At 44.3% G+C, this 26,356-nt stretch overlaps 1 protein-coding gene across 2 annotated transcripts in view; it reads right to left on the bottom strand.

Annotated features, from left to right (window-relative positions):
- LOC122793263 (protein regulator of cytokinesis 1-like) overlaps window positions 1–26,356 on the bottom strand; it is a 1,295,879-nt gene that overhangs the window by 158,778 nt on the left and 1,110,745 nt on the right. For both annotated transcript variants that reach the window (XM_044061121.1, XM_044061122.1), the window contains exon 12: window positions 9,407–9,517. In XM_044061121.1, coding sequence (XP_043917056.1) covers window positions 9,407–9,517 — 111 coding nt within the window. The remainder of the gene's footprint in view (window positions 1–9,406; window positions 9,518–26,356) is intronic.

Here is a 26,356-nt window from a genome sequence, read left to right as displayed (position 1 = left end):
GAGGCCTCCAAAGAATCAAAACCACATTGCAAAGTATGCTTTTCAACTTGTTCAGCTGAATGCAATAAATCCTGTAACTATTTTCCACACAGTCAGAAATCATCATTTTCTGTTTAAGTAAGCCCATGACATGCTGCTATTTAAGCATATGAAATTGACAGTTTAATGCCCTGATTGCCAAGGTTGCAAATATGTAAACATTTTTACCCCATCTATTCAGCACCCTAGAGTCTATCAGAAGAGGTAGGATTTTTAGCAGTAGAAGCCTCAACACCCTTGGGACCCTGAGAAATTGTTTCAGGGTCAGCAGTAGGATTTTTAAAAAGGAATTTGTGGGAGTCAGGAACCCTGTAATATCTGTCTGGCTTACTAGGAGCCGGAGGTATGCTAGATTCTGAGAAAACATCATCAACAATGTCTAGAACAGGAGGTATAGCCAAAGGCCTATGCTGAGGAAGGAGGAAATACCTAAGCCTCTTAAGATTCTGAAAAATCCTGACTCTCCCAATGAAAATGCTCCCTTAAGGTATACAAAGTTTCTCCAAAAGAAAAATCCTCAGAAGGAGAAGCAGAAGGGATGGATTCTTCTGCACCAGAGTCTTCATAAGGTGGAATAGATAATTCCTGATCAGAAGAGGAATCCGAAGAAATGGAAACCTGATCTGAAGATTCATAATCCGTGCCTTGCCTAGGAATCTTAGCAGGAGGGGGTTGGGAACCCCTGATCAAGGTAAATAAATCCTCAGCCATTTTGATCATGTTTTTTAGGCATAAGGGCCTGTGCATGTGGCCCAAGTGTCGTTTTTTTTAGACAGAAGTTGATTTTGGCCTAGGTTTTGAAGATGGCATCGGTTTAATATACAAATTTTTAGGCCTGAAAACACCCTCAGAAGCCGGTGCCTGCTCAGTGGCTCCGGACCCATCCAAGGTAGAGACATCCGCGGGTTCAATACTTAAAATGTCTTGCGGCATACCGGACTCCAAATGGGTCTCAGTAGAAGCCTGTGAATCAAAAGTAGTGGGTATCAGGGGCTGCGAAAGCACCTCTGAGTACCGGCAAACCAGCGACTGGCTTAGGAGAAGCTTTGTCGGTTTTGGACCTCGATGGTCTTTTTCTTTGCGTTTTTTGTGTATTCCTGTAGTTGGATTGCTAACAGATGACATTTCTGGATAGTTAAATCTTGAGCCAAAATATTTAGATGCAAAAATATACGGACACTTAATAGTGCTTTGATTAAATTTAGCACAAAACCGACAGCAAGGCACGTTGCGGTCAGGGCCTAGGCAAGGAATACAGTACAAATGAAAATCCTTCCGAGGTATTTGCTTCCCACAAGTAATACAATTATTAACTTTTACGGACATCAGTAAGGAGCAAGAAAAATTTTCCCCAACAGGGTACTTAGCTTTAGGTTGAAGACTTTGGTTCTGAAACTCGAAAATGACAATTTTAGGAGTCGGCCGACTGGCACTTGCGAACTGCTTCTGCTTTGGGCACCACACGGCAAGAAAGACTGATGAAAATGGCGTCGGCTGCATGTTTTATACCCCTGACGACCTGACGTCATGGAAAAAGGGACAGCTACTGACGCAGGACCCAAGACTTTGTTAATCAGGCCGACTGAGGGCAACCTGTCAACAGATTACCCAAATGTAATGACTGCAACAGTGAAACACGAAGAACATGATTCCAATAGCCATCTGATCAACATAATGTAAAAACACGCTGAAACCCAACTTTGCCTTAGAAAAGGAAATGAAAAGTTGATATTTAAGTCTTTTGAATGGTGTAAATTAAACCTGAGCTGACAGTGAACATTGTAGAAATGGAGATAGCCCCTGGGAAGAAAACAAGACAATATATAGATTTGTTTCTGATTCCGCCTTGGGAACGAAGGCTATGTTAGCCATGAGGAAAATTCTGTCCTTATGGAAAATCAGATACTGAGATTTGTACAACTAAGTGTGTAATTCAGAAATGCTCCTAGTTGAGGACAGCTGTACCAAAATCAATGCCTTCCACGAGCAGAAATTTCAAATCTGCAGTTTCAAACAGCATGTTAGTTAATAAGGCTCTAACAGTGATGTCCAAAGGGAGTGTGTCATCTCTCAAAGGAGAGTTTTAAGAGAAGGCATCTTTTAAGAAAGCTTTCGAGAGCCTTAAGGAAGCAGTGGGAGCATGCTGTTCTTACACAAGAAAACTAGAAATGGCAGTCAATTGTCCTCTAATTATGGAGTAACTAGCCCCAAATAAGCGACCCACTAGACAATCCAAAATAGAAACCAGGGGTAGAGAGCTTGAATCTCAAACTTGGCAGCAATTCACTTGAAGTCATCTTCAAAATGGTCTCTCCAAAGGAAATATCCTCCCCAGGGGAATCTATACCATTAGATTCCTCCTTGGGGGAGGCATAACCCAGGGAAGAAGCAATCTGAGGAGAATAGGCATGAGATTCCTCATCTGATGAACCATCCTCTTCAGAAGAGACATCCTCTGCAGGCCTTTTCAAAGGGGTAGAAGGAGAAAGGGTCTGTGCCAGATAAGGAGCTAACATCTGCTGGAGAGCCATGAAGGCATTAGAGAGGCCTTGGGTAAAGGCCTGTCAGTCAGGAGTGTGGTCAGAAGCCTGTTCTGAAAAAGCTGGGAAAACGAGTTTAATTTTTATTTTTTCTTTGGAGGCTCAGGATCTAGGCGATGAAAGGTAGAAGGGCCTGACTTCAGGTGGCATACCAAGACATCTGCAAGAACATCCCCTCATGAACCACAATCTGTCACGCCACACAGACCTTCAGAAATAACCAGTCGTGGGCCACCCCGGAGTCTGAATCAGATGCCTGTGAATCCCTCTGGGACGTGCCTACAGATCCACTGATGGCTTCCACTGAGATACCCAAAGGCAGCTCTGCAGATTCTGAGGAGGCCTCCGGGTCTTCATCAGTCTTGCGAGGCAAGCTCGGAGTACAGGGAGCAGCTGCAGGATCAGGCAGAGGCTTCTCTGCCTTCTTGAGTTGCGGTTCTTCTGAAGGGCCATACTCCGGATCCATGTCTCGAGCTAAGGGCTTAAGGCACCGATTCTTAAGGTGGCTATGGAGGGTTTTAGGAACAAAGGCCTTGCAGACATCACAGGACATGTGGTCGTGGTCTGGGCCTAAACAAAATAAACAAAGCTGGTAGGAGTCTATGCGGAATCTGCCTTCCACACAGATACCTGACCTTCCTAGCTGACATGTACTCACAAGAAAAAGCCAGAGTAGCCAAAAGGAAAAGAAAAACCTCAACAGTGTACTTATCTGAAACACAAGGCTAACGACCAGAGCTGGCAGACAGGCAGCAGAAAAGTTCTGAGGTAGGTACGTGCTGACATCAGCTTTATACCCGATGTCTTTATGGCTGATGTATGCAGAGTGATGTGCACCGCATGTACCTTGGAGTAGCATTTAGGCTTTGCTATACTGGACGGACACGTCTGCCAGAGGCAGACTCCATGTTACGAATACTGCTGCTTATGAAGAGGATATAATCGTATATTGCGCATAGCAAAAATGTTCAGTTAGAGTACAGAAGCATACCTCCATACCACTTCATAAACAAATGAAACAAGATCTAGCACTTTTTCTACTGATTTACAGTAGAGTGCATAAGTTGTCATAATTAAATCAGTATTTTAAAAATGAAAAAAGTACAGTTGTGTACACTTAACAGAAATGTAGATGTTCGAGTGTATACACTGTTGGAGTCATCACATTTGGATTATCTGCCTGCAGATAGCCCTCAGCCAGCCTGAATACCAGAGTCTTGGGATTTCTGTCTCAGATGCTCTCTTATTTCATGACGTCAGGTCGTCAGGGGTATAAAACATGCAGCCGACACCATTACATCAGTTTTTCTTGCCCCAGATGTCAGGTGCCCCCACAATGGGAAGCAATTATATGGTGTGGAACACCCCCAGCAAAAAGCAAATACACATAGCATAAGATATGCCAAACCAAAAAAGGACAGGAGAAAACAAGGCAATGAGGGGGCTGGAGGGAGGGCAACAAGGACTGCAACAGTAAATACACTAACACCTACATTTATGGTAAGTGTACACAACTGCACTGTTTCATCATGTTTCACTGTTGCAGTCATCACATTTGTGTAGATTCTCAAAGCTAATGAAGGGTGGAGGTAAATTAAGAAGCATTAGGGCTGGCAATCAGGCCCTGTAAGACTGCTGTGGCAAATCGAGCTCTGGATTTAGAAAAGATAGGCAAGTGGTAATGCTTGGTGAAAGTATGTACAGAACTCCAGGTTGCAGCTTCCAGGATGTCCCTGGTAGGGAATCCTCTGAGAAAGGCTGTAGAGGTAGATGCAGCCCTAGTGGAATGTGTTCTTATCCCCCTGTGGGGTAGGTTTTCCATGGTACTTGTAGCAGAAATGGATGCAGTGTGCTATCCATTTGGAAATGGTTTGCTTCGAAATGGCCTTCCCCTCTGCCCCTGCAGCAAAGCTGACTAGCAACTGGTCAGATTTTCTGAGAGACTTAGTCCTGTCCAAACAGAATCTAAGCTGTCCTGTGCACGTCCAGAGAATGCAGCATTATTTCCCCTTTATTCTGAGGATTAGGGAAAAAAAAGTAGGCAAAGAAATGGACTGGTTTAAAGCCACACTAGACACCACCTAAGGCATAAAAGATGGGCTAGTTCTGAGGGAAACCCTGTCCGCATGGAAGATGATGAAGGGTTCCTGAAGTGATGGCTAGAAGTAAGGCTGTTTTCCAAGAGAGGAATTTCAACTTTGCTATAAGCAGCTGGTTCAAAGGGGGAAGAGTACGTTTTGCCAATACAAAGTTAAGGTCCCAGGCTGGAGTGGGAGCTCTACTGGGGGGGGGGGGGGTCTTAAATTTTTGGCCCCTCTAAGGAACTGTTTTACCAGAGGATGAGAGAAGAGGGGTGGGCTCAGTATTAAAATGAGCTGAGATGGGTGAGGCATGAATCTTAATTGAAGAGAAGGATAGGCCCTTGTGGAGCATTTCTGTTAAGTAATTAATATACGAGGTAAGCTGAGCACCATTGTGCCCATGAGCTGAGATGGGTGAGGCATGAATCTTAATTGAAGAGAAGGATAGGCCCTTGTGGAGCATTTCTGTTAAGTAATTAATATACGAGGTAAGCTGAGCACCATTGTGCCCATCCCTTGAGACTGGCTCTAGGAACAGTATCTTTTCCACATTTCTGAATAGGATTTTCTAGTTCTAGGCCTCCTTGGTTCAAGAATGACCTCCAGCACCTGCTTACTGGGGGGTTGCTAGAGGTGAGCTCAAGGGATTTAGCCAGGCTGCAAGGTTCAGGGTTTGAAGCTGAGGGTGCAGAATCTGGCCCTCCTGCTGGGACAGTAGGGAAGGAGTCTGAGGCAGGTGCCATGGTTGTAGCACTGTCAGACTGTGCAGAAGAGGGTACCAGTACTGGCATGGCCAGTCTGGTGCAATCAGGATTGTCCTTGGCTTATCCTGCTTGATCTTTAGTAGAACCTTCGAGAGGAGAGGCAGAGGATGAAAGGCATAGACTGAGAGGCTTTCCCAAGTAAAGGACAGGGCATCCACTTTCCAAGCTCGACTGTGGTAAGTTCTGGTGCAGTATTTGTTCAATTAATAGTTCTGAGGGGAGGCAAACAGGTCCACCTCTGGAGTCTCCCCATCTGTTCCTCAAAAGCTTAAATATTTTGGGTTCCAGTTTCCAATTGTGTGGGTCCATGAGATTTCTGCTCAAGTCATTTGCCAGTGAATTTAGTTTGCCTGGCAGGAATTGAGCTTGTAGGTGCACTTAGTTGCTCAAGGCTGTGTTCAACAGAGCCATGGCTAGTCTGCAGAGTGGGTAGGAATGGGTTACCCCTTGCTTATGTACCTCATAACTGTGGTATTGTCTTGTCTTTACCAATAGTTGTCCTGGAAGAATAAGGCCTTTGAAGGCTGTCAGAGCATTCTGTACAGCTAACATTTCTTTTTGATTGATATGCAGGTGCATCTGCTTTGGGTTCCATTTGCCCTGAATGCACTGCCCTGCCATGTAAGCCCCCATGCATAGTCTGATGAGTCTGTTGTTAGGGTTTGGGCGGCAGGGGGTAGAGTGAAAGAGTTCTTTGTTGTGGTTGCAGGCCTCTGCTCACCAAAGGAACTCTGCTCTTAGACAAGGAATGATAGGAATTATTGTTTCCAGGTCCTGAGAATGTTGACATCGTAGACTTTTTAGATACCATTGAAGTTACCTCATATGCAGTCTTGCATATGGAATTAACAGAATGTAAGAGGCCATGAACCCCAGAGCTTGCAGTATTTTCTTGCAGATAGCTTTTTGTGGCCAGTAGGTTGAAGTAGGTTAGCAAATTTCTCTCGAGTGAGGAATGCCATCTGGGAAGTTGTGTTCAAGCTTGCTCCCAGGAATACAATCTGTTGGCAGGGTGCTAGGTGTGATTTCTTTTCATTGATGGTGTAACCCCAGTGAGGTTAGAAGTCTCTTTACAAATGCCAGGTGCTGTAATAGCAAGTCCTGACTTTCCGTCTGAATCAGGCAATCATCCAAGTATGGGTAAATCTAAATACTTCTCTGCTTGCAAAATACAATGGCTGGAGCTAGGCACTTGGTGAATACTCTGGGTGCAGTAGATAAGCCAAAGGAAAATGCACAGAACAGTGCATAGAGCCTGCCCTGAAGCATAGGTATTTCCTGCAAGATTCCCTTGTAGGGATGTGCAGATAAGCTTCTTTTAATTCTAGGGTTGCCAGCCAGGAATCCTTGGCTAGCATAGGAAGCAACTGTTAGAGAGCTAGCATCTTGAATTTTGGAACAACCAGAAAGGTGATCAGAATAGACAGATCCAGGATAGGATGCCAGGAGTTTTCTTTTCTGGGAACCAGAAACAGTCTTGAATAAAAACCTTGTCCCCCTTTGTTCTGCTGGGACAGGTTGAACAGCCTTGATGCTGAGAAGAGAGAGAGTACACTTGCTTTTGGGCCTCCTCCCACTGGTTTGGGGGGGGGGGTCTGGCCATCCACTTAGGGTTGGGAGTGAGTGGAAGTGGAATCTGGATCCTAGGGAGACATTTGTCTTGGGTAATGTATTCCCAATTTTTTGCATGCAGGGCAAGCTTTCCTCCTAAAGGTGCAAGTAGTTGAGCAAGGCTTGGAGGAGTTAAGGATAAGTCATTGTGCAATTTTACCATAGGGGGGTGGCTTACTACTCCCTGCTTTGGAAGTGGGAGCACCCCACTGCTTAGATCTGTGCATGACCTGACACTGAAGTCTTGGTGGTCTGCTGCCCCTGGGTTGGGACTGAAGGCCTGGAAGGGACTGGAAAGGACCAGTTCTTTGAAGGCCAATGCCAACTTAATCTGGGTGGCTGTACCTGTAAGAAATCTAACAGTTTGCATAGATTTAGCTTTTTCCTCCATTCTTTTGAGGACTTATGCTTTACTGCCAAATAGGTGCTCTTGGTTTAAGGGTGCATCCAGTAATTTTGCTTTTACATGATCCGGCAAGTTTTGTTCCTTAAGCCAAGCATGCCTTTTAAGTACAGATACAGTGACAGCAGCCCTGCAAGATGCTTCTAAAGCATCAAAACCACACTGCAAAGTATGTTTACCAACTTGGTCAGCAGAATGCATCAACTCTTGTAAATCTTTGTGTTCTGCACAGTCAAGAGTCAACATCATTTTCTGTTTAATTAGCCCCACAATATGCTGCTGATACTTTAACATATGAAACTGGTAATTTAAAGCTCTAATGGCCAGAGTAGCAGAAGTGTATACCTTCTTACCCCATCTGTCTAAAGCCCTAGAATCCCTGTCAGAAGGGGTAGGATGATTGGCAGTAGTAGCCTTAATGCCTTTAGGTCCTTGAGAATTGGTCTCTGGAACCGCAGTAGGATTCTTGAAAAGGAATTTGAGAGAGTCTGGTACTCTCTAGTACCAGTCAAGTTTCCTAGGAGCTGAGGCAAAGTATCCAGGGTAAGGCTGGATTCCAAGAAAACATCTACAATCTCCAGAACAGGAGGGATAGCTAGAGGCCTGTGCTGAGGCAGGTTTAAAAATTCCCAGTCTCTCTCCTTTTGGACTGAGAATAGTCCTGGGTTTCCCAGCAGAAATGCTCCCTAATGGTATGCAAGGTTTCACCAAAAGAAAAATCTTCTGGAGGGGAAGCAGAGGAAATGGAATCCTCTGCATCAAAATCCTTATAGGTAGATAAGGGTATGTCCTTGTAGTCAGAAGGAACAGAGATATCAGACTCCTGATCAGAAGAATCAGAAGGAAAATCAGTTCTAGGTCTCAGAGGGGGAAGGCTGAAGGTCTTCAGCCATTCTAATTTGTTTTTTAGGCATGTAGGCCTGAGAATGTGCTTTGGTTGTCGGTTTCCTAGGTATAGTGCGAACATTAGGCCTGAGGAATTCTGTATTTTTGGCTTGAAACAAAGTCGGTTTAATATGAAAATTGGTAGGCCTGAATACACCCTCAGAAGCCAGTGCCTGCACAGTGGCTCCAGACCCATCCAAGGTAGAAAACTGCAGGATCCATAGTCTAAGAAGCATCTCGAGGCATACCAGACTCCGAATGGGTCTCGGTAGAGGCCTGCGAATCTGTAGAAGTGGGTATCAGGGGCTGCGAAAGTGCCTCACCGAGTACTGGTGGACTGCAGACTAGCTTAACGGAAGCGTCATCAGCAGTTTTGGACCTATGCAGTCTGTCTCCATCTTTATCCTTACTTTTTTTGGAAGACTGGTAGTTGGATGACTTAACGAAGCCATTTGGCTCTCGGATCTCCATACACCGAAAGTATTTAGCTACAAAAATAGCCTGACGAATAGTTCGGGCGTTGAACAAGGCACAAAACTGACAGCGAGGGACGTCGTGGTCTGGGCCTAAACAGGTGACTCAGTAAGAATGAAAATCTCTGAGGTATTTGCTTTCTACAGGCAACACAATTATTTTTTCTGACATCGGTTAGAGCAAGAAAAAAAGGATCCCTAACTGGGTACTTATCTGTTAGAAGACTTCAGGTCTGAAACTCGAAATGAAAATTTCAGGAGACTGCCGACCAGCACTTGCAAACTGCTTCTGCTTCGGGCACCGCACAGGAAAGAAAGACTGATGTAATGGCATCGGCTGCATGTTTTATACCCCTGATGACCTGACTTCATGGAAGAAGCGACAGCATCCGATGCAGAAATCCCAAGACTCTGGTATTCAGGTCGGCTGAGGGCTTCCTGCAGACAGATAACCCAAATGTGATGACTGCAACAGTGAAACACGAAGAACATCAACAAGTCTTCAACAAGAACGCAAACACTTGCAATGTCTTGCTACTCTATCAAAAAAAGAAAAGCATTTGCACCAAAACAAATCAAGGAAAAGCTTATTTACTAGAAAGCTACTAACCTTGCGAGCTGAAGATGGTGGTTTGCTGTAATTTTGCGAAACACTTCCCACAGTACTATTGCTAGAGCTTGAAACACTTCTCACTGTACTTTGATTTGATGGTACATTTACCTATAATAAATACAATTGTATATATTTTTGATGTGCTGGATCAAAGCTTTTAACAGATTGTTGCATTATGATTGCAGAAAAAACATTTTGCACAGAGCACATAACACAAGATCTATTGTCCGAGTTAGTGATGCTGAATACCAGCAACGAGAGAAAATAGACAATCACCAGAGTAAGTTACAGGGCAAACAAGGGTACTGCCAATAACACATTACATAAAGACTATGACAAGTGATTTGCCCTTAAACTGATGCAGAGACAAAATTATCAACTGTGAAATGGCAAGGAGTTGCTTACCTTCAAGGTACAGTAGAAGGCATTTGCAGCAGTCGAGAGTACAGATGTAAATGTTACAGTAAACAATTAATTTTAATAGCGCTACATTTTTTAGAATCAAGACCAATTAAGGTGGATAACGCACAACAGTTTGCCAAAACTTCATAAGTGCTTTTATAAATTGGTATACAGTATTCATTCACCATTATGGCCAGCAACCTTGCATAAAAATTGTACTTCTCATGTGTCTTCACAATCAGAATTAACTGTACTGTCAAGACAGGTGTTGAAATGTAAATTCACACTTGTCCTAAACTGATAGCAGTGCAGGGTTATCTTGGCCTCTGATTTGTAAGGGGCCTTTGCAGGTTATCAAAGTAGGTCAAAGCTAATTTCAAGCAGTGTCATTCTCTATAACTCATGGATAACATAGGGCTTCTAAGCAGTTACAAAGAATCTCCTTAGCAATGCTTATGCAGTATAACTTGGTAATATAGAAGACAGATATGCCCATGACTAAATGTACAGAGAATGCTGTGTAGCCTCAAGTATAGGTATACCATAAAGTAAAGCTGTGCAAACCCATACCAGAACAGATGTCCTCTTAACTGTTGCAGTATTACAACAGGGATCCTCTGCCAAGGGTGTCCCGACATCAAGCCAGTTTACCAACTATTTAGTTTGCCAAGCGTAGGCCGTACATCACATGTATCCTCCATGCATACAGAGTAGGGCAAAGATGACGCCAGATGTACCATCCTCAGAAATGAGAGTCCCAGTAAGAATGCCAGTCTGAAGATTAGAGAGGTACCAAGTACATTAAAAAGGGAAATGAACCAGGGGGAGGAGGAAGTGAATACTGCAACAGGGACATACAGTCGTGATAAGATTTTACACAACTATACTAGGTCCTTCCATTTCACTGTTGCAGTATTACAATAGTGTGTACAAAACCTCATGAAGGAGAGAGAAAGGAGGAAGAACCAGAAGAGCAAAACCAGTCCTAGCCCTGGATTATCACATCCAACTTGTAGTGTTTGGAAAAAGTGCACAGAAGTCCAGGTGGCTGCCTCAAGAATGGAGTTAGTACCTAAACCTTTAAAAAAAAAAAAAAAAAAAAAAAAACACCAGGAGCCACAGCACTAGTATAATGAGCTTTATAAGGAAATAAGTCTCTTGCCATGGAAAACAGAAAAAATAAATGGCCTTAGATATCCAAGAAATAGTTTGCTTGGAAACAGCCAATCCAAAAGATAGAGGGTGAAAGGAAACAAAACACTAACCACATTTGTGAAGAGCTTTCGTCTTATCCAAATAAGTTTGAGTTGTCTATGCACATTTAAACTGTTCAAAACCTTCTCACCAACAGATTGTGAGAAATGAATAAAGTGGACAAACAAACTAACTCATTTACCATTTTGGGCATAAAAGTAGTATTAGGTTGAAGGGACACTGTCCTAATGGAAAACTAAAAAAAGGGGCAACAGCCATAAGAGCTTGAAGATCAGGCACCTGTCTGGCAGAAGTAAGGGCCAACAAAAGAACAATCTTCTAATGCTGCAAAGAAGCTGAAGCAACAGGCTCAAAAGGAGCCTTAGTCAATTTTGCCAAAACAAAATTAAAGGTCACAGGAAGGGGGGACAGGCTTCCTGGGAGGTCTAATATGTAGGACGCCCAAGAAATTTAGCTTCAAATCTAGAGGCAAAAGGGGGTGCTAAACGCAGATAAGCAGAAATGGCTGACAAGGGGCCTTAACAAAAGAAAAGGCCAACCCAGCATTGAGCAATTCACACAAAGAACCAAAGGAACATCCACAGAAAGTGGATCCAGGTCATAAGAAAGACCAAATAGAAAACTTCTTCCATTCAGAGGAGTAGTATTTCCTAGTAGTGGGTTTCCTGGCCTCCTGCAGGACCCAAAGCACATCCTCAGAAAAAAGGTGTCGATAAGGAATCAAAATCCTATCACCCAAAGTGTCAGCTGCAGAGTGGACAGGTTGGGATGGATGAGAGAGCCTTTATTTTATGCGGGTAGGTCCACCCTATGAGGTAACTTGTGATGATTGTCCTTGGCTAAATGCAGAAGAGGGAACCAATGCTGTCTGGGTCAAAAGGCAGTCATCCAGGAAGATTTTGGGAGCATCCTGCTTCAACTTGAACAGGACATTTGGAATGACAGGAAGGGGAGGAAAGGCATAAAGAATAATCTCCTTCCAGACCTGAGGACATGGACCTTTGGCACGAGAGGGGAATTTGTTCAGAGGGGAGACAAATATATTTACTTGAAGAGTACCCCCTGGTGGACAATGTCAATAATCACATCCCTGTAAAGCATCCACTTGTGGGATTTGATATGGACCTGCTCAGTGAGTCTGCCACAACATTCTGACCTGAGGAAATGTAAACTGCCTGAAGAGTCGCTTGGTACTGAACAGCTAAGCTCCCATACTTTAAGTACTAACCTGCACAGGAGATGAGATCATCCCCTTGCTTTTCATCATACATCATTGCAGTATTGTCTGTTAGCATCTTGAGGGCACTTGGAATGAAGACAGATGAAATACCTGAAGAGCCAGCAGAAGAGCTCTCATCTCTGACATTGATGTGGTCTTTTGTTGAAGCGACCAGAGGACCTGCACTTCTAGTGAGCCAAAGGAAGGCCCCCAGCCCACATCTGAAGAGTCTGAATAGCTCTGGAGAGGGGAGTGGAGGGTGAAAAGGAAGCCCTGGATTGAGTGACAACCATCTAATCCACCCATGAATTTCTAGCTTGAGGCACTGAAGAGGGACTAAACTCTAGAAGGCAAGTGCGCTGAAGCCAAACTGACTTTAGAAACCACTGAAGCTTTCCTTATGTGGAATTTGGCTAGAGGAAGCATAGGAATGGTGGAGGCCATGAAACCCAAAGCTCTTAGAAATTCCCTGGCTATAAACTGAGACCAGGGGAAAAAGGGATTGAAAGGCAGCAATGATTGTTAAAGGCCTTGGGAAGAAGACAAGGATGCCAGCACTGGAACAGTCTGGATCCTGCATCCCAGGAACACATGATCATGTGAAGGGATTAGAAAGGACTTTTGGAAATTTATAGTGAACCCCAGCCTTTGTAAGAGAAAAATGGTAAAATGAAGATGCTGTAGTAGAATCTCTGGAAAGTATGCCTGAAAAAGTAGGTCATCTAAGTAGGGAAAGACCTGCAACCACCGTAGCCTGCAAAAAGCAATCTCGGGCATTTGGCAAATACCCTTAGGGCAGTAGAGAGGTCAAAGGGCAAAACAGAGAACTGAAAATGCCAGGAAGCAACAAACATTTTCCTGAAAGGGGGATGAATAGGGTTAGAAGATAAGCATCCTTGAGGTCCAGAAAAACTTGAAAAGCCTGAGGAAGCAGCAGAGGAAACATCTGAAAGGAAAGGACCTTCAGAAAGGTGTTTAGTTGCGAGATCCAGAATGCGTTTCCAAGTGCCATCTTTCCAGAGGACCAAGAACATTTTGGGATAACCCCCCCCCCCCCCACTTGATAGACTGGAACTTCTTGAATACTTCCCGGAGTCAAGAGACCCTGAAACATCTGAAGAAAAAAAGCAAATTTTACGGAGGGGACTGAGGAATGCCGATGAAAAGGAGGAGATTCCCAGATCATTTAATACCCTTGGCAAATGGTGGAAAGAACCCAGGAATTTTGAGTAATCTTTAACCAAACAGGAAGAGATCGGAAAAGATGGAGAAAGGAATGTGGCTTTAAAGTACAGGATAGCCAGACAGCACCTGGTTTGTCAGGAAAAGGAGATTTGTGAGCTACAGGAGTCTGGGTAGCCTCAGCAGGAGGAGTCCTTCTACCACCAGTTTTACTTTTTTTGGGGGGGGGGGGGACGGTGAGAATGGCTGAACAAAGACCTGCTTATTAGGGTAATTACTTAGGAATTTTGGTACAGGAGAAAAATATATTTTAAATCTTGTAACACAATCCCTTTATCTTGGAGGGACTTAAATCAGCAGCAGCAAACAAATGCTTGTTATCCAGAGGAGCAGTCATCAACTTAGCCTTAATCTCATTAGGCAAAGGTTGAAGCCAAAGCCAGGAACATCTCTTCAGCACAGAGCCAAAAGCAGCAGGTGTAGAAAAGGCACCTGCTGCATCATAACTGCATTTAACAGAGTGGCAAGCCACCCGAGAAGAGGTCCTTAAGGAGAGAGTCTTCCCCCTCAGATTCAAGATGGCCAGAAATAACCTGACATGCATGAGATAGAAAAGCCAAAATATATTTGGTCATATGGGCCTGATAATTGCCAGTCCTAGAAGCAAGGGTAGCAGATGTATAAACCTTATCAAGTCTTTCCAAAGTTCCACTGTCCTTATCAAAAGGAAGCAACTTTGTAAAAGGAAGCAACTTTGTAAAAGGCAGTAACTTAGATGGCTTGTCAGATGCCACAGAGACCACAGAAGGGTCAGCTGATGGGCACTTAAAGGAATTTGCAAACAGGCACCTTATAAAGCCCATTTTGGGGGGGGGGGGCAGGAGATAATCAGGATGCCAAGATGCAGTAGAAAAGGCACCCAAACAAAGCAGCCAGGACAGGAGGAACAGCAAGTGGTCTGAGAGTGTCCTTTGCAAAAGCTGGTAATACCTCTTCTTCTGAACCTCATATACACCTTGGCACAATCACATTTTTAAAAATTTCCATCATTCTGGAAAACTGTGTCCCCAAAACAAATCTCAAAAGGAGGGTCAGGACTAGTTGACTCCTGTTCCTCAGAACCATAGTCTGAGGGAGAAGGAATCTGGGAAGAATAGGCAAGGGATTCCTCCTCCTGTGAGGAATTATGTTCATAGGCCTCTTTAGAGGAGTAGAAAAGGGGGATGGAGTGGGTTGGAACAGAAACTCCTTCAGGAGAGTTCAAAGCCATAACGGCACTAAACAAATGAGGGAGTGAAATTCTGCCATTCACTGAGGGTCCTTAGGAGCAAGAGAAACTGGTTTAGTTTTTCATTTCTTTAAAGGGACATCAGCCTTGTAAAACTTAGAATTCTCAAACCCTGAAAAACACTAACTGTAGGTCGGTACCTCCTTCCTCACCAAAATCTGAGGAACACCCCTAGGCCCTTCAGTAATAATCAGCCGCGGTCCCCCTAAAAATCCAAAGTGGACGTCTGTAAGGCCTCCAGGGATGTGCATGAAGCTGGATCCATATCAGCCTCCGAAGTGGTCACTGCAGAGAAATCAATTCCAGGAGCCAGGTGATCTTCCAGGCTTTCAACAGCTTCAACACACATCTGGTGGAGGTGGCCCAGCCAAGGAATAAGACCTAGCATTCTTGGCCTTCTTTGCAGACAGCTGACCCACTGTGCGGGAAGTTTCTTCCATAGTTTTTGCCAAAAGCTTAAGACATTGATTTTCTAAATATATGGCCAAAGAGGAAAACTGACTACTCAGTCTTCAGAGCAAAAGCCTGGCAAATAGCACAGGAAGTATCCTCGTGGGAAATGACTGGACAAAATAAACACTGGTCATGAAGGCCTTTATGGGGAAATCTATCTCCTGCACTGGCATGTACCCTTTCTGTATGACATGAATCCCACAAGCAACAAAAAAGGAAAAAAAATAAAACCTCAAAAGGGGACTTACCTGAAAATTGCTTGGTGAACTAATAAAGCGACCATTCAGACCGATGATTGAAGATGGCATTCAGGCTGATGGCAAAGAAGTTCTAAGGATGGTAAATCTGACCTCATCTTTATGCTTTACACTGTACGTGTGAAGTACTGCTGCAGTGGAAACGCTCGTTTCTGGGAGCTTGCCAGAGCATACATGTTATCAGCACAATTTGGTCTCCTCCATTATCCCAACAGTTGGCTCACACTGCTAAAAAAATGAGATCAGCCCTCACTTTTCATCCCCAGGGTCTTGCCCAATTTCTCCCAATTCCTTCAGCTTATCAACCCATTTGTTCCTCTCAAAGCAGGAGCCATGCAAACTAACGCAGGAGACAAAGCCCTGCAAGCAGGGAACGAAATGGCTGCATCAGCCATTTAGTTACTCAGAGAGGAGGGACATGGGAAGTAAAGGAGGGCTAGTCTGACAGACATTCTGGACTCCCATACAGCTGTTCTCTAGAGCTCACCTTGCACTGTGGATCACAGGCAACAAGTGCACCTTTACCCATCTGCTGATACCTTGCTGAGTGAAGGGTGTTCTCTGCAGGCTTGTGCTCAGTGGGTGCTGCACCCAGTGCTCAGTCTAGGTGTCACCCAAGGAGCAAAGTAGACTTCCCTCCCTTGCCACAGAAGAGGCAAGCCAACTGTAGCCTCTTGATTTCATCCTCCACATCCAGTCCCTCCAAAACCCAAGCTCCTAATCAAATTGTCACCTGAACTGCACCTCTGTGCCAGGAGAGTATAGATAGATCTTGTCTGAATGGCTACCAACAACTGTGTCCTAGCATGGTAACTGAAATAAATGGCCCCAGTCCAAGTTCAGTCTAAATCCTTAAGGGACAGAACAGACAGCACACTTAGTTTCCTTAGCTTCAGCACGTGGCATTTAAAACATTAAGGATTCCCACATAGAATACTAACATTGTGTTGAACATCCTAAGAGTCCATCTGGCTCCCCTTGAAGGTCTGCATCATCTGAATTGAAAAGCTAAGACTCGGACCTGTATGGCTAGCCTGCAAAGGAACAAAAGTTCCACCCAGTTTACATATCATGAGATTGTAGCATTACAGATGCAGGATTATGGAGTTTTTCTAGTGGCACAGAAAGATGAATCCTTGACTACAGTCTGAACAACCACAGTTTGAGTAGTGGTTTCCCCTTAGAGAGGGTTGGGGGGGCCTTTGTCCAGTTACACCTAGTTGCTTCATTAAATGAAGCAAATCATGAGTAGGGGCCACATCTCAGGTAGGAATGGATGAAACTATCCAAGCCAGTGATGGGTTGCCTTTGTCAGCAGTTTGTAAAGGAGCACACATATGGATGACATAGGGGCACAGCTGGTATTTGCTTGAGTGCAGGTGCCGGGAATGGGGGTTTGGTTTAATTTATATTTGTTTTCAACGATAGTGTACTCATCAATAATGACCAAATTCAGGCTTGGCCCAGGTAAAATAAATATTTCACAAAAAAAAAAGGTTAAGTTTAGCTACAAGGGAGTAAATGTTGGGTTAAATAAATAGGCCTGCAAGAGCACCATCTCTCAGATGGTTGCCTAGATGACACCTCCTAAGATGGCTCTCGTCTTCAAGAATCTGGAAAGATGCCCTCTACCTACAGGGAAGGGATGGGCTCAAGTCTGATCAGTGAGAGCTTGATAGTTGGTAGGCAGATGGAGAAAGAAGAATATGCAGAACTCCTGGCTTCCAGGTCAGCTTGAAGATTTTGAAGGCTACTAGCACAGCCAATATGTCCTTAATACCGACAGGCTTACCTGGTCCTAGACAAAGCAAGAAACCTGTCACATTAGAAAATGGAGAGACTGCAGCTTGAACATTCTGCTTTGAAACGTAGAACCCTTTTCTGGAGTAAGAAAAAGTTAGAAACAAAACTTGATTTGCTTCCTTGTGGGATTATCTCTATGACCCCCCTTGGGCTAGAGTAGCTCAAGCAAGGGAAGTGAATTCCAGTTATTTTGCTGGCAGTGAGGGTTTCATTGCGAAATGGAATGGATTTGATCTTGTATATATATATATAGCATATCATGTCTAGCACCCATTTGAGGTAAACATCCAGCTGCTCTTGATGAACAAGTCTCTCCCTGACTGATGGGGTGTGCTCAAGTTAGGGGAGGGAGAGGGGAAGATGATGCTTTCTATAATTGCTCACAAGACCCCCTTTGACTTGCCCTGTCACTTCAAGGCCATCTTTTTAAGAGCACTTTCTTCTATACCTAGAGACAAGGGAACAAGCAACTGTTTATGTGGCCGTCCCTTTAAGCTAAAATATATCCCTAACAGGGAACCAAATAGTATACTCTAATGACCCAAGCAACTTGTGGTTGATCAGCAAGCATGGCTGCTGGAAGATGGAGACCAAGTGTTTAATACCAACTTGCCCATCCTGTTGGGAGGGACAGTCTTGTTCACAGATTGCGTGACATCTACAAAAGCATAGTTGTACGGCCACAACAGACTCACTCTGCTCATTAAATTGCCTTATTGGCAGGTAACTGGCCACCTACAAAAAAGGGAGTTAGGCTTAAGACACTAAACTCAAGTGTTATTATAAAGGCTCCCACTCCCAGCTCAACCAACTCTTGCTGCAGTAAATCAAATGAGTTATACAGCTCTCATTTCCTGGGAAAGTACAGGTGTGCGAGGCACTTACTTTAACAGTGAATGTACTAGTATGGTCACTGTTGCAGTCTTTGCAAATTAACTCAGCTGCAGGTGAGTCAGACATCTGGCTAGTTTCCAGAGCTACCCCCCATTTCCCTACAATGCTGTCAGCACTTACAAGGATCTGGTTCTTTGACACATATGCGGAAAGTGACATATGCACTCTGCAACGGAACTTTGGAAGTCTTATGTTCAAAGGGGGGGCATAAAGATCTACTTGAGGAATACCCCCCCAATGTCCACGAAAAACCTCCCTGTGAATCATTTACCCATGAGGGTCTGCCCTGAATCTGCTCAGATTGTCTGCCACCAGATTGTGCTCAGAGGGAACATAAATCACCTACAGAGTCCAATGATAGCAAAAAGCAAAATCCCAAACTGATCCCAGAGAGAATGCAACCTGAAAAGCTAAAAGCAGAGAATCTCTGATGTTATGGTCTTTTACCAGCTAGGCACAATAGACCCCCATGGACCATGACACTGTTGGAGGAAGCATCTGTAAACAGCACCTGGGTGGTGGAGAGAACCTGTAATGGAAGAACTGGATTTAGAGAAATCTGTTAACTCCACCATACAAACTCTTATTTGAGAAAAGGTGTGTGTGTGTGTGTGGGGGGGGGGGGGGGGGCAAGAAGATCCAGAGGATGACAGTGCTACAGCTAAACTGCCCAGAGGTACCACTGAAATCACCTGAAAGGAAAAAGGGACTGGAAGTCTTTGAGAGAGGATCATTAGAGGAGGAAGAAAAGCCATTATTAATAGGGTCTGATTCTTGCACTCAAGAAAATGTGGTCCTGTGAAGGGGTAAGAATCTACTTTAAGAGAGTGAAAACCACCCTGCGAAGGAGCATAGTGAACTGGAGATCCATCAGAAGCAGCTATTTACACAGGGCTTGAATAAAAGAGACACCTAAATAGAGAAATATCCGAAAATCATGGAGTCTGCAAAAGGCTATGACCAGGGAGAGAGACTGTGAAAGCCCTTGGTGGTAAATAAAGACCAAAATAATATATGGAGACAGAAAAGCACAGTTGTGAAAGGTCTTACCATAAAGAGTATACATGTCCTCCTCTTCACTGTTGCAAGTATTCTTTACAATAGGGATTCCGTGCCAAGGGCAGCCCAAAATACGGCCAGTATACAAAAGCTTTTAGGTTGCAAGGGTACACCGTATGGCACACATATGCACCCCATGCACAGCATAGGGCATAAAGGTGACATCTGGATGTACCACCCTGAGAACTGAAATGCCCCAGTAGGAATGACAGTCCAAGGATACTAGTAGGTAGCAAGCACATCCAGGAGGAAAAAGGACCAGGGGGAGGGAGCACATACTGCAACAGTGATGAGGAAGACAGACTGTTATGGTAAGATCTTGCACAACTGTGCTATATCCCTCCATATCACTGTTGCAGTATTCTTTTACAATAGGGAGAGTACAACAGCTCAGGAAGACTGGGAGGAGAGAAAGGGCCAGCAGAACCCTCTAGAAAGCCATGAAGAATGGCCCTGGAAAGCCAGTTCTGGCCTTGGATATCACATCTAACTTTTGTGCATATCTTTACCAAGCAGTACAAGTCCAGGGTCACTGCCTCTAGAATAGAATTGGTAAACCCTTGAAAAAAGCACCAGAAAAAGCCAAAGCCCTAGTAGAAAGAGTCTTAACAGAAGGAAGGCTCTTTCCATGAAAATAGCAAAAAGAAATGGGTTTAGATATCCAATTAAAAAAATGGAATGCTTGGAAACAGCCAAACCCAAGGACCTAGGATGAAAAGAAACAGAACTATTCAGATTTATGAAAAGCTTTAGTCTTATCCAAATATTTCGGCTGTCTATGCATATCCAAGTGTGCAAAAAGTACAGTTTTGTACCTACCATAAATGTAGATGTTCGAGGATCCACATTGCTGCAGTCCTAACTATTGGGTAGTCCGCTGTCCAGTCGGCCCGAATACCAAAGTATATGGCTGACGTCGGTCAGGGCGCATTAGACTGACGTCAGTACGTCAGGGTACTAATGCGCATGACCGACGTCATATCCTCAGTCTTTTCTTGCCCCAGATGTCAGAAGACCCTGAAAAGCTAAGGCCAAAACCAAAAATTCCAAACATACCTGCACCAAAAATATGTACAATATATACAAAATTACCAGAATATAACCTCACCTACACAACCACCCTTAAACACAGAGGGGAAGGAGGGAGGGTAAATTGGACTGCAGCAATGTGGATCCTCGAACATCTACATTTATGGTAGGTACAAAACTGTACTATGTTCTTCATTCCACATTGCTGCAGTCCTAACTATTGGGTAGAATCCCAAAGCAGAGGTAAGAGAGGCTGGCAAATCATAAGGAAGCAGGAACTGACAACATGCCTTGCAAAATAGCTGTGGCAAAACCAGCCCTAGACTTAGAGTAGAGAGGAAGGTGATAATGCTTAGAGAAAGTATGCACTGAACTCCAAGTAGCTGCCTCCAAAATATCCTTAGTGGCCAACCTACTTAGAAATGCTGTAGAAGTGGCAGTAGCCCTAGTGGAATGAGGCCTAATTCCAGCTGGAATCTCCTTGCCATGATGGGAATAACAAAATGCAATGCAAAACCCAATCCACCTAGAAATAGTTTGTTTTGACACAGGCTTGCCCTGCGAACCCAAAGCAAAAGAAACAAACAACTGCTGAGACTGCCTAAAATCCTTAGTCCTGCTCAAATAATAACGCAATTGCCTGTGTACATCTAAAGTGTGCAAAATCTTTTCCCCTTTATTTTGGGGATCTGCATAAAAAGTAGGCAAATGAATAGTTTGGTTTAAAGCCACACTAGAAACCACCTTAGGCATAAAGGAAGGATTAGTGCGTAAAGATACCCTATCCTTATGAAAAATCAAAAAGGCTCTACTGCCATAAGGGCCTGCAACTCAGATACCCTTCTTGCAGAAGTAATGGCCAACAAAAAAGCAGTCTTCCATGACAAATATTTCAATTCAGCAGTAGCCGCAGGCTCAAAAGGTTGTAGAATAAGTTTCTCCAACACAAAATTGAGATCCCAAGCAGGAGTAGGAGCTCTACGTGGGGGTCTTATATACTTTGCCCCTCTAAGAAATTGCTTGAACAAAGGATGCGAAAACAATGGTGGGTCACAATCATAGTGAGCTGAAATTGCTGCAGCATGAATCTTAATGGAAGAGAAAGACAAACCTTTGTCCAATAACTCAGTAAGATATTGAAGAGCCACACTCAAATTAGGCTCAGAAATCTCCAAATTGTTTGCTGCACTCCAAAATAAAAATCTCTTCCATTTTTCTGCGTACACTTTCCTTGTACTAGGTCTTCTGGCTTCCATAATCACATTTAAAACTTGTTGAGGAAGTTGAGACCTGCTGTCTTTCAAAACAGAATATGCCAGGCTGTTAGATGAAGAGATTGAAGCTTGACATTGAGCAGGTGACCGTCCCTCTGAGACAACAGGTGTGGAATCAAGGGTAAAGGCCATGGAGGCTTCCTTACCAGACTCCTCAGTAATGGGTACCAGTGCTGCGAGGCCAATCTGGAGCTATTAAAATCATCCTTGGCTTGTCTTGTCTGACCTTTAGAAGCACCTTTGGGAGAAGAGGCAGAGGTGGAAAAGCATACACATGAAGATTTTTCCAACTGAAAGAAAGAGCATCCACTTTCCAAGCTGTGTGATGAAACCTCTTTGTGCAAAACTTTGGCAGCTGGTGGTTTAGTGGAGAAGCGAACAGATCTATGTCTGGAGTTCCCCATGACACTGTCAATTTTGAAATACATGAAGATCCAGTTTCCACTCGTGGGGATCCATGATTTGTCTGCTTAACACATCTGCTAAGGAGTTCTGTGCTCCCGGCAGAAACCTTGCCTGAAGAGTTAGTTGCAAGCTGAGCGCAGTCTCCCATAAAATCATTGCTTGCCTGCACAATGGGTAAGAATGTGTTCCCCCTTGTTTGTTGATGTACCACATGACAGTTGTGTTGTCTGTTAGAATCAACACCTGCCCTGGAAGAAGTAACTCCATGAAAGCCATTAATGCAAACTGGACTGCTAACATCTCTTTCATGTTGATATGTAGATGCTGTAGTCTGGCAGGCCACTTGTCTTGTATCCACTTTCCAGTTAGATGAGCTCCCCAAGCAATGTCTGAGGCATCTGTCGTTAGAATCTGACTCGCCTCTGGCCGGGTCACAGAGAGTCCCTTGTTTAGGTGACATTCCTGAGCCCACCACAAAAATTCCTTTTGAATGCAAGGTATTATTTGAATGACAGTGTCCAAATCCTGGCAGTGCTGTGTCCATACATTTTGAGATACCATTGCAGCTTCCTCATATGCAGTTTGGCATTGGGAAGCACCAGAATACAAGATGCCATGAACCCTAAGGCTTGAAGGACTGTCCTTGCAGTCAGCCCGGACTGAAGAGATAGTTGATGGAAGTAACTGGAAAGATTCTTTTGTTTGTCCGGGGTTAAAAAGGCCATCTGGGCTGCTGTATTCAGTCTCACACCCAGAAAGCACATGTCTTGAGAGGGTACTAGACTGGACTTTATTTCGTTCACAGAATACCTAGGCATCTTAGCACTGCTATGACATAATCCAAATGCTGTAGAAGGTCTTCCTTTTCTTGAGCTAGAATCAGGCAGTCGTCCAAGTAAGGATAGATTTGAATTCCTTTTAGCCTGAAGTAAGCTATCACTGGAGCCAGAACCTTTGTGAATACTCTGGGCAGTGGATAAGCCAAAGGGCAATGCAGAGAACTGATAATGAGAATTTCCAGCTCGAAACGCAGATACTTCCTGCAACTTAGTCTTATAGGCACATGAAGGTAAGCTTCCTTGAGATCTAAAGTTACCATCCAGTGATCCTTGCCCAGCAGAGGTAAAAGCTGTTGTAACGTCAACATTTTGAACTTGGGAATGTCCAGATAAGTGTTGAGGATAGATAAATCCAAAATTGGCCTCCACGTGTTCCCCTTCTTCGGTACTAGGAACAGGCGAGAATAAAATCCTAGGCCCCTTTCTGGCACAGGAACTGGCTGAATGGCCCCTATGTGGAGCAACAGAGAAATTTGCTTGTGAGCCTCTTGTCTTTGTAGAGGAGGAATGTCTGGCATGCCTTTGAAAGGAGGCATGGTATGGAAATAAAACCTGTAACCGTGGTGAATGATATCCAGAACCCATCTGTCTTGGGTAATTAAATCCCAATTTTCTTTGAAAAGAGACAGCCTTCCTCCCAAAGGTGCTGCCAGGCGAGAATGTACTGGCAGCTGAAAAGGCAGGTCATTGGGTCTGCTTACGAAAGGACTGACCCCTGCCCTCACCAGAAGTCTGAGCAGGGGAACTCCTGTCCTAGGCCTAAAAGAACCTTGAGCTCTGCCCCTACCACGTCTAGACCTACCCCTAGACTGGGAATCATAAGCAGGATAAGTCCATCCCTTAGTAGGCCAATTTCTACTAAACTTGGAGGCTGCACCTGCAAAAATCCTTAACAGTTTGCATAGACTTAGCCTTGTCCTCCATTTTCTTTAAGACTGCTTCCACAGGCGAACCAAACAACACATCAGACTGCAAAGGAGCATCCAAAATCCTTGTTTTAACATGCTCAGCTAAATTCTGATCTCTCAACCAGGCATGCCTACGAAGAACAGAACCAGTGGCAGCCACCCTCGAGGAGGCCTGCACAGCATCAAAACCACACTGCAAGGAATGTTTACCCACCTGTTCAGACACATGAACTAAATCCTGCAACTCTTTACACTCAATACCTTCTGCCAGAGCATCCACCTTAGATTTCAATTGTGAAAGGAGATAATTCTGATATTTTAACATGTGAAACTGACAATTCAACGCCCTCATGGCTAAAGTGGAAGAAGTATACACTTTCTTTCCCCATCTATCCAAAGCCCTTGCCTCTATCAGGAGGAACAGGATTTTTAACAACAGAGGCCTTCACACCTTTAGGCCCCTGAGAGAGAGTTTCGGGTCTGCCCTAGGACTCTTAAAAGATACTTATGAGCTTCAGGCACCCTATAGTACCTATCCGGTTTAACTGGGGCAGGAGGCAAAGAATCAGGATTGAGGGAAGCCTCTGCAAAAACATCTTCCACCACATTCAGAACAGGAGGTATAGCTAAAGGCCTATGCTGGGGTAAAACAAGAATTCCCTAAGCCTCTTCCTGGAATCAGAGAAATCTTGACCTTCCCATTTAAAATGCTCCCTCATGGAATGCAGAGTCTCTGAAAATGAAAAATCCTCAGGAGGAGAAGCTGAAGGAGTAGAATCATCCACATCAGAATCAGAATAAGGAGGATACTCCTGCAAGTCTTCAGCCAAGACTCAGAAGCCTCGAACATTGCTCAAAACTCTCAAACTCAGGTTCCACCCTAGGTCTCTTATCAGGAGGGGCATAGAACCTCTAATCATAGTAATCAAATCCTCTGCCATTTTAAGCATATGTTTCTTAGGCAAAGACCCTGAAGCACTAGGAGAAACCCCACTGAAGTTAAACTTGGCCTGCCTCTCAAAGAAGCCTTGGAAACAGAAGGGGAGGCTCTAACCACCTTAGGAAGAGAGCGAAGAACAGCCACCTGCGAAGCCCCCTCAGCCTGGCCTACTTCCTGCGAGGATACATCCTGTAACAGTAAAGTCTCTCCCTGAGACTCCAAAGAAACACCTGTCAAAACCTCCGGCTCCACTGAGCCTTCTAAAGATCCGACGTCTGAGACTGTCGGTTCTTCCACTCTAGGCTTTGCTGCTTTGTCCTTGCGCTTTTGGCAAGCGGGCGCGGAGCCTCCGACGGCATTTTATAATTACAACGCTTCCCAAAAACTAACCTGGCACAGTCTAACCTTCTCTTAATAGTGCGTTTGTTAAATCTAGCACAAGAGCGGCATCCAACAACGTCGTGCTCAGGCCCTAAACAAGGTATACACAAAGTATGGTAATCCCTATGAGGTATCTGTTTCCCACAAGAAATACAGTTATTCACTTTTTCTGACATCCGGTTAAATACTGAGGCAAGAAAAAACCAAAATATTCCCCAACGGGGTACTTCGCCAACTTTGATTCGGTCTGAAACTCTGACTTCAGAAACTTTCAGAACGCCAACCTGCACTCGCAAAATTGCTTCTGCATCGGACCATGCGGCAAAAAAGACAGGATATGACGTCGGTCATGCGCATTAGTACCCTGACGTACTGACGTCAGTCTAATGTGCCCTGACCGACGTCAGCCATATACTTTGGTATTCGGGCCGACTGGACAGCGGACTACCCAATAGTTAGGACTGCAGCAATGTGGAATGAAGAACATCCTTGTAAGTAGCAGGCTGTGGAGAAGGGGAAAAAAGTGGCCAAATGAATAGACTGATTAGTAGACAGCTCATTAACCACTTTGGGCATAAAAACAGAATTAGTACGAAGGGACACCATGTCCTTATGGAAAACTAAAAAAGGAGGGACAGCCATAAGTAAGGGCCAAAAGAACAGTTTTCCAAGAACAATCTAGAAGCAAAAGGAGGAGTCGCAAGGAAGACAAGCAGATATAGGTGAAAGGTGGGCCTTACCCTAAGGATATGTCAACCCAGCATTAAGCAATTCACAGAGTGAACAAAAGGAACATCCACAGTAGTAGATCGAGGTTACAAGACACCAAATAGAAATCCTCTTCCATTTTGATAAGTAGGATTTTCTAGCAGTCTGTTTTTCAAGCCTCCTGTAGGACCTGAAGTACATCCTCAGAAAAAAAGGATTCTGATCCCCTACAGACACCTATCACCCACAATGTCAGCTGAAGAGTGAACAGGTGGGGATGATTGAGAGATCCCTTGTCTTGTATGAGCAAGTCCACCCTGTAAGGTAACTTACGATGATCACCCCTGGTAAGATACAAAAGAGGGAACCAATGCTGTTTGGGACAAAAGAGAGTCACCAGCAAGATTTTGGAAACATCTTGTTTTATCTTACACAGGACATTGGGAATGAGAGTAAGGGGAGGGAAAGTGTAGTTCCCAAACCTGAAGGGCTGATCTGCATGAGACAACACTGCACACCCCCCGCTTACGGACATGCATCAGTGGTATTGTCTGAGAAAATCTTGTGGGGTCCTGGAAGGAAGAGAGCCAGCAAAAGAGCTCTGAGACAATGCAAGGCCCTTCACCATTAGAGGACCGAAGGAGGTCCCTCCCATCCCATGTGCAAGTCATCTATGACAAGATCCCGGAAG

This window comes from Protopterus annectens, chromosome 2.part0 (assembly GCF_019279795.1).
Source record: "Protopterus annectens isolate FY-2018-M chromosome 2.part0, PAN1.0, whole genome shotgun sequence".
In the NCBI taxonomy this organism is placed as follows: Eukaryota; Metazoa; Chordata; order Ceratodontiformes; family Protopteridae; genus Protopterus; species Protopterus annectens.
The sequence above is the reverse complement of the archived record's forward strand: the minus strand, read 5'-3'. Positions and strand labels throughout refer to the sequence as shown.